At 31.9% G+C, this 9,436-nt stretch overlaps 1 protein-coding gene across 1 annotated transcript; it reads right to left on the reverse strand.

Moving 5' to 3' along the window:
- Window positions 1-6,316: 6,316 nt before the first annotated feature.
- On the reverse strand, window positions 6,317-7,427 carry LOC139898673 (polygalacturonase inhibitor-like). The gene has a single exon (XM_071881428.1). The coding sequence runs from the start codon at window positions 7,425-7,427 to the stop codon at window positions 6,426-6,428; it is 1,002 nt and encodes a 333-aa protein (XP_071737529.1). The 3' UTR covers window positions 6,317-6,425.
- Between the last annotated feature and the right edge of the window lie 2,009 nt (window positions 7,428-9,436).

Below are 9,436 nucleotides of genomic sequence, written 5' to 3' on the forward strand. Positions count from 1 at the left end.
ATTATTACATCCACTACCACTCTTTCTCTGCATATATAGATATATATATATATACCTGAACCCAGTTACATGAAATTGTCATCACCATATTACCACTTGATCTTTTTATTTTCTATAAATATATATATATATATATATATATATATATATATATATATATATATATATATATATATATATATATATATATATATATATATATATATATATATATATATATATATATATATATACACACATTTAATATAGATATACATATTCATATGCATAACATAAAGCACGCAACTTTCGTCTCTCTTACTAAACCATCGGGTTGCACCACAACAATCATACTTTCTTTGAACCAACACTATCAGGAATCACCTTAACCCGTCGCCCTCAAACCCCAAACCCATAATTGTTTTCGTTTTAATCTTCAACCAAACACCCATTCGTTCTTATTGCTAATATAGACCCAATAACACCATCCTTTTTGTTTCTTTGATCAACGAATATCTTAACATAAACATCCTTCTTGTTCGTCACATCTACATAACATCATCGATCAACAACATCTTTGATCTTCCTGTTTTACTATTGCAGAAACCACCCCAACCATCGTGATTAGATGGCTACATATTACTATTCTGTCTTAATCAAATCACCTCCATCGAACTACAACTGTTGCGTCTATTTTATTTCGGTTCAAACGAGCTTCAACCACAATAACGTGTGCAAACTTTTCTGTTTACACAGCCACCAACACCCACTACTACTGGTATGTATTGTTGATGTTCCTTTCTGTTATCTATCTCGAACTACCATCAAAACCCCATCCATCGCTACTAATATACTGCAACAACCGAAGTAATCACCAAAATGACACCATAACCCTGAGGTTTCCTTTTCTTGTATCGATTAAACCTACAACCCCACTTGCATTTTTTCCTGTCAAGTCCATTACAACCACCACAGAACCATTCTTCGTCGAAACCCACTTGATGAACCCGTTATCTACCACAATCACTGTTGCTCGTTTTTCTTTTCTGGTTTCGACCCTTCATCAAGGAACATGTTAATAGGGAGTTTTAGTTGCAACCTGCAACAACACCAACAACGAGCTACCACTTCAAATGTTTTCCTGTTTTGATTCGTTCTCAACACCACCATAATCAACTAACAAACAATCGTCTCCACCACTTCACCACAGTCAAACCGCCACCACTAAACAATCGTTCATCACCCTAGCTCCACCGGTCACTACCTAGAACAACCACCTTCACCGCTAACCTCCATGCTTTTCTCTCTCTCTCTCCCTCCTTCCTCTCTCTCTTCGTGAACCCAGTTAACTGCTACTGCTATATTTTTTTTTCCCGAAGCTACCACACACAAATTTATAATTGATACTCCAATTCCAATTTAAAAATCCCCACTTGCTTTAAAGATATGTATGTACACTTTATGTATATATATTTGATATGTTAAAAAAGAGGAAGATAGCGACTGGCGAATTATTAATTCCCCACGAAATCAGTTACAAGTTTTCATACAAAAGGGATTAATGAAATTGATACTTGGGTCGTGAGTTTTGTGTGGTTAAAGGGCCGGTTGCATTTTTTTTTTAATATGGGTTCTATTATATTTAAATGGACTATTTATCTCATGGACTTTTAATGGACTTCATTAGTTGTAAAATTAGTTGAACGGGTTATTTAGTTCGGATTCGGGATTCAAAACAGAATATAGAAAACGGAGCAATGGTTAAGGGTGTTGTGGAGTTTTGAGAGGTCGCGGGTTCGAGCCCGGGCATGGGCAGTTATATTTTTTTTGGAAACTCTTTGTGAGGTAGTCCTCTCACTATTATTTATTATTTATTATTATTATTATTATTATTTTTATTATTATTATTATTATTATTATTATTATTATTATTATTATTATTATTATTATTATTATTATTATTATTATTATTATAGTTAGTATTATAATTATTATTATTATTACCATACTTATAAGTATTATAATTATTATTATCATTAGTATTGCTAGTATTGTTATAAGTATTAGTTATATAACTATTATTACTAATTTTACCATTTAGTATTATTCTCATTTTTTTATGATTATGATTATTATTATTATAATTATTATGAAAATAATATAACTTATTATTGTTTTCATAAATAATAGCGTTAGTATCATTTTTTAGTACTATTATTATTATTATTATTATTATTATTATTATTATTATTATTATTATTATTATTATTATTATTATTATTATTATTATTATTATTATTATTATTATTATTATTATTAGTAATATAAGTATTATTAAAAATATTATCATTATTATTATTAATATAATTACTAATATTGTTATTATTAAACATATTATCATTATTATCATTCTTACTAAAATTATTATTTTGATCACTAAAACTATAAATATTTTCACAAATAGATACTTTTATATAAAAATACATTACGCTATATTTTTAAAAAGATATTAGTTAAGTTATATCAATTAATATATAAATATATACTAAACCTTAATATACAGTTTTTATTATTAATGATAAGTAATAGTAATATATAAAACATATAAACTAAATATATTAAATTTATCTAAATAACGTATAGTATAACAAGTATATTATTAATAACAAAATATATATATAATTGTTCGATTATGATTATATGTGTTAATATATATATAAATGATATAGGTTCTTGAATCCGAGGCCAACCCTGCATTGTTCAGTATCGTCGTATAAATATTTTTACTACAAAATATCGTATTGTGAGTTTCATTTGCTCCCTTTTTAAATGCTTTTGCAATATATATTTTTGGGACTGAGAATACATGCGCTACTTTTATAACTGTTTTACGAAATAGACACAAGTACTTGAAACTACATTCTATGGTTGGATTATTATACCGGATATTACCCTTTTTAGCTTGGTAGCCTAAGAATTTGAGAACAGACCCCAAATTGACGCGAATCCTAATGATAGATCTATCGGGCCTAACAAACCCCATCCAGGTTATGGATGCTTTAGTACTTCGATTTTATATACAGATGAGTGTACCTGTATATTTGGGGATATTCTAGATGCATTTGTTAATGTCGGTTACCAGGTGTTCACCATATGAATGATTTTTAATTCGCAGGTTATGCGTACTATTTTGTTACACAGGTTATGTGTAATATAAAAATGAAATCTTGTGGTCTATTAAAATTATGGAAATGATTGATTATGATAAACCTATGAACTCACCAACCTTTTGGTTGACACTTGAAAGCATATTTATTCTCAGGTTTGAAAGAAATCTTCCGATGTCTATTTGCTCATTTTAAAGATATTACATGGAGTCGCTCATGGCATACTTGGGACAGTACCTCGCAATGGGACCAAATGTTGATGACTTCGTCCAGATGGATTAGGACGGGTCGCTTCAGGTTTGCCTAAGATGTTTTAGGCGGATGCGGTTAATACATTGGCTTATTTGATTAATAGGGGGCCCTCAACATCATTGGGTTTCCGAATTCCCGGGGAAGAATGGCTAGGTAAAAGAGTTAGTTATGATCATCTTAGAATCTTTGAGTGTAATGTTTATGTGAAAATCAAAGATATTGATAAAGATAAACTTGAAGGTAAGTCAAAGAAGTACGTTGAGTCACTAAATCATGTCACTAAATCTTGACCATGATCTATTAACCCTCAACTATTAAAGTAGAAGATAAAACCATGTCACTAAATCTTGACCATGACCTATTAACCCTAAAAACATGAATAACAGGTACAAAATTGCTTCAGTCACTGTCAAACTCCCTGTGGAGAAATTTGATCTCCCCTTCTGGAAAATATGCCTCCCATCCGAGACATATGCCTCCCTCAAGGGAGATCACCTTCGCAAAATATTTCAACTAAAAGCACATTCTAGGAAAGTAACCTTCTAGTCCGGGAGCACCCCTTCAGGTGATGTTTGTACTATATTTTTAACACATATGTTCCTTTAATATAATCTAAATATAATCTAAATCACTACTAGAAGAATACAACGAATTCTTAATGCGGTGTGCCGCCTAAAAACCTCAAAACCAACTTGACATGTTTCTCAGGTTTATATTCTCTGGTTTCACCGCTTCTTCTAAGCGACATTTGAGAATTTAGTTACACTTCTTTTGTAGGCACCTGAGAAGATATAAACAAGATTACCCTAAATACAGATTCTAAAACGTAGTTAAAAATTTTGTTATCACAACAGACCACTTGGCGGAAGCTGACATATAGAGAGCTATAGAGATGCAAAAGTGATGTTCTATGCGAAATAGAAGTTACCGGGAGGTATATTGTGTTCAGAATAAAACTTATGATTATCTAGTATTATGCAACACTTTTTATGCTTTTTAAAATTGTATTGTTTTATTTATTGACAATTGAAATTTTTTATTTAGTTGGTTACTATGTTCGAACTTTGCCTCCACTTTCATTTTTCCCATTCGAGTTTGCTAATGTCATCATGACATTAGCATTTTTTTTCTTTCTTTTTTTTTTTCTCTTATTTTTTCTTTTTCTTTTCTTTTATTTTAACCTAAGTTTTTTTAATTTTTATTTTCATCTTTTTTTAGCATAAAACTTATTTTTATTCTTCTTTCGAATTTTTACTTCTTTTTTAGCATGAAGTATTTTCTATTAGGTCTTTATATGTATAAACACCTACGTGCCACTAAAGGGTCATTGGCCGGATGGTATCATGGTGATCTTTTAACCAAGAGGTTGAGGGTTCAAGTACTATTGTCGACATATTTCGTGGATTATTGTAAATATTTGTATAAAGTGTGTGTGAGTTTTCCATTAACTTTTATTTAGATACTTTTAGTGTCTAATTTGATATTTAATGAATTGATAAATGATAGTATGGACATGCCTCACCTCATTAACTATATTAATCACGGTTTTTTTTTTTTTTTTTTTAAACACGGATAAGAGTACTAAATTAGAATTGTGACTGATATTCATGCTCTAATAAAATATGGTCCAAAATGTCACAAAATGTAGAAACGTGGACGACTCCAATGAGATGGATCAAGGTTCTTGTACCGACTTAATTATATTGATTAATCAACAAGAACTAATTGAATATTTGAAACATGACCAACGAACAGAAATTAAATTTTATGTATGTTTTCATTTTATGTAACTTTCATCAAACATTATATAACACAAAAAGATTATTTACAATCAAAATTGTGAAGAAAAAAAAAAAAAAGTAACTTAGAACTATTAAATTGAGACAGAAAAAAATAACTATTTTTATTTTAGGATTAAGGATCCTTTCTAATAACCCAGATCTCAGATAAACATAATAAGTTGTAATGTTTTAGATGAACTTTAGCTTTTAGAAATCAAAGTGTTCAAGCGGTGGTAGTGGTTAGGAGCTAAAGGTATGTTTCATAGTTACTGAATTTTAAATAATTAATTATCAGTTAGGGTAATATAGGAAGATTATTTAAATTAGTGTGGATCGATCAAAATCTAATGTGTTAAGATCACCTCCTCTCCGTAGTAAACAATAATAAAGGAAGCTTATTTAAACTTGACTCGTTTATTAACCAATGATTAATTGGTCCGGGGTTTATTACCCCCTTCGACGTCAATTTTAATTGGTAATGCGTCGTCAAACGTCTTATCTTACAAGTTCAAAAATTGGTCGGAAAAAGAAGTTTGTATTGACACGATAAATGGTAAGGTTGATAGATTGAGGACTATATTTTCTTTTTGTTAGTTTGGTGGTTTTATTATTAGTTTAATAGATTGTTTAGGTGATTCTTGTTTGTAGGGGTTGATTTTTGCGATTGGTCTTGAGATTGCTTCTCTTTTGTTAGAAGCTGTTTTGTTGTTATTTTTTCAGTATAGTTCAGTTGTAGATAGCGTTCACTCTTTTTTATCTTTGGAGTTTTGTTTTTAGTTTCAAGTCTAGTCGCGAATTCTCTCTTTTTTATTTTGGAGTTTTGTTTTTAGTTTCGAGTCTAGTCGTGAATCGGTTGTAATTTTTGTTAGGCTCTTAATTTCAACTTGTCTTGTGATGAATTTGCCTTTCTTATATAGTTCACCTTATTTTTGCCAAAAAGAAAACATATCTATTTATCTACTCACAAATACACAAATAATGTAATAGGACCAATAATTTAAAAATAACCGAAGGTTCTAATCCCTTTGTCTTTAGTATAAAGATGCGTGCAGTAAAGTTGTAATATCATACGCGTTTTTTGGCATGTTCTAGTTTTTTGTTCGTAAAGTTGTAATTTAACAGTAAACTTTCATAAAGAAAAAAAAAAAAACTTTATTTCATCGTGTAATTCATCTTTCAACCATAACATAACAATTATTTCAAAGCAAATTAACAATCAAAAACCACGTATGCCAAAACATTTTCTTCAAGTGCAAGCTGGCAACGGCGATCCACATAAGCACCGATTATGAAAATACTCAAAAGTAGTGAAACTTTGTAAATCACCCCCTTGAGGAATCTGTCCACACAACCGATTATAACTAACATTCAGATATTGCAAATTTAACCCGGTCAACATTGTCGGCAAACTCCCAAATATCTTGTTATGATTCAAATCTAACGATGTCAAACTAGACGGAAACACCACATCCGTTAGATTAAACATAAAACTATTTCTCGAAAAATCGACAATTTGAATTGTCTTGTTTGATCCAAAAAACATACTTAAATCTCCCGTGAGATTGTTTCTTGAAAAATCAATCACGGTGAAATTTAAGTACCCAAGTGATTTGGGTACTGTTCCAGTGAGGTGATTATGTGAAAGATATAAATCTGGGACGTTTCCTGTAAACGTCCCAAAAGAGTCCGGAATGACCCCTGTTAATTTATTTCTATCTAAATGTAGCGCGCCAAGATTTGTTAACTTTGAGAGCTCGGGTGGGATGGACCCGGTTAGATCATTGAACGATAAATCGAGAAAATTTAAGCTCGTAAGTTGGCTAAGGAAAGACGGGACGGGCCCGGATAAATTGGTCCAACTAAGTCGTAACATTTTGAGTTGTGTGAGTTTTGTGATCTCTTTTGGGATTTCGCCCGTGAGATTCGTGATGTGTCGAAAGACTAGGGTTTGAAGGAATGGGAGATCGCCAACTTGTTTCGGGATTTGACCCGAAATGTTGGCTTGAAAGATTGTGAGTGATATGATACGACTAGTGTTTAAGTCGCATTCAACATCATACCATTGGCAACAATCTAATGTTTTTTGCCAAGAGGCTAAATGGTAAGGGTTTCCTAAGGCTTTTTTGATTTGGAAAAGGACTTTTTCGTCATTTTTGTTGCAAGTTTGGCAGAGAGAGGGAGTGGGGAGAGAGAGAAAGATGAGAAGTGAGATTATTGTAATGGTGAAGAGTGGTGGTGTTGTCTTCATTTTTGTTGTTGTGTGGTTTTTTGGTTTTGGATTTGCATGTCTATTTATAGATTTTGGAGAGGCAAAATAGATATTGGCTTCTATTGTTTTGTAGATTTTGGTGGGTTTTTTGTTTTTTTAAATTTTTTTATTTCTAATTAAACCGTCTTTTAAAATAAGTTGTAATTGTAACTATTTGTTAATAATAACATCAAAAAGACTGTTATTTGTGTAATTTATGTATTTGAATCTATGGGTTCATTTAGATCTACAAGTTTGCTTCCGTTGACAAAATTCATAGGAGTTTATTTGACAAAATGTATAAGCAATTTTCAAAAATAATGTTAGGCGTACAATATGAAAAGATGTTACGTCAGTCTGATACATTCATTAAAATTGCGCATTAAAATTTTATATATACATAATGTATAATTTTGATGAATTTAATGAAAAATATATATTATATACATATCAGTACTACTCTATATATATTAATCATAATATTAAGTAACCATATCTTCGTATTAGGATTTTTATCACTTCAACTGTTTTACATGTTTGTATACAAATAAGCTACATTTTATCTTTCTAAAATAAAACTTCACTTCAGCAAAAATAAGTTACCAAATGCTCATATAGATCATTGTTGTTATACGTGTTGGTGATTTTAGCATGATCCAACTTATCATTTTAGTGATTGAATTACTAAGTTGAAAGTGTTTTCGAACCATTGATACGTTACATGAATTCGGAGAGTGTGAAGTACACGTTCATAAAACGTGAGGTGGTTTGAGGTTTCTTTTGGACTTGAAAATAATGTTTGGAACTTAAGAAATGCGAATTGGACTTGAAAGAATGCGAAACGCGACTTGAAAGGCTAAACACACTTGAAATAAGCTAAAGCAAAAATTTGGTGTGCAGTAGCTTTAAGCCGCGGCGCGGCTCCTGGGCCCGCGGCGCTGCTTAAGGCATGATTTTCAAGTCGAGCGTTTTTGCATGTTTTGAAGTCTGGTCCTTTGTTAGCCCGCGGCGCGGCTCTTAGGCCCGCGGCGCGGCGTAACTCTAAGTCGCTGAAAAGGCGTCTTTTCAATCCAAAAGGCACAACCGAACCCCAAACGTTTGGGGTTGTTCCAGGGCATTTTAACTGCGTTTTACATGTTTTTAGACCATTTTTAGTCTAAATACATAAACATTAACTTCCAAGTCACTAATGGATATGAATAAAAGGTTGTGACTTTTCAAGAAATCTTTTGACCCATTATAAATACACTCTTTGTGTATTTGAAAAAGGTTCCAGAATTTTTAACCTTTGTACACACTTTCAACTTAAACAATTAGAAGATAAATCTCTGCATTTGTTTTGATTGTTTTCTTTTAGCCAAGACAACAATCTAGTCTTTGTCTTATCCCAATCGAAACTTCGTGTAACCCGTGGCTAATTGGGTCGAAATATTGGATTAGGAAAGTGTTCACACGATTCAAAGATCAATCCGGAGTGGGTTCCGTTTCAGGCACGAAGATTGCTTACAATCCAAGTTCATAAAATTCTAATCGAATATTTGGATCACCATGTCCGGTGAAACGGTGAAAGAAATGACTTCAAGGTTTGCAAAATTGGAGAAATTTGAAGGAGCAGATTTTAGGAGATGGCAAAAGAAGATGCAATTTCTTTTGACCACATTGAAATTGGTTTATGTGTTGTCAACTCCAAGGCCCGCTGAATCGGATGACGAGACAATGGAACATGCCCGGTTAAGGAGCAAATGGGACAACGATGACTTGATGTGTCGTGGCCACATTCTAAATGGTATGTCCGATGTTTTATTTGATGTTTACAATTCAGTTGAATCGGCAAAGGAACTTTGGGATAAATTGGAGGCCAAGTATATGGCCGAGGATGCATCTAGCAAGAAATATCTTGTTAGCAATTTCAACAATTACAAAATTGTTGATACTAGGCACATCATGGAACAATTCCATGAGATCCTTAGGATCTTGGGGCAATTTACCCAACACAATATAAGTGTGGA

The sequence above is a fragment of the Rutidosis leptorrhynchoides genome, chromosome 3, assembly GCF_046630445.1.
Source record: "Rutidosis leptorrhynchoides isolate AG116_Rl617_1_P2 chromosome 3, CSIRO_AGI_Rlap_v1, whole genome shotgun sequence".
In the NCBI taxonomy this organism is placed as follows: domain Eukaryota; kingdom Viridiplantae; phylum Streptophyta; class Magnoliopsida; order Asterales; family Asteraceae; genus Rutidosis; species Rutidosis leptorrhynchoides.

Excerpts from the sequence above, each read along its gene's own strand:
- LOC139898673 (XM_071881428.1), bottom strand. The coding sequence starts at position 7,427 with ATGAAGACAACACCACCACTCTTCACCATTACAATAATCTCACTTCTC.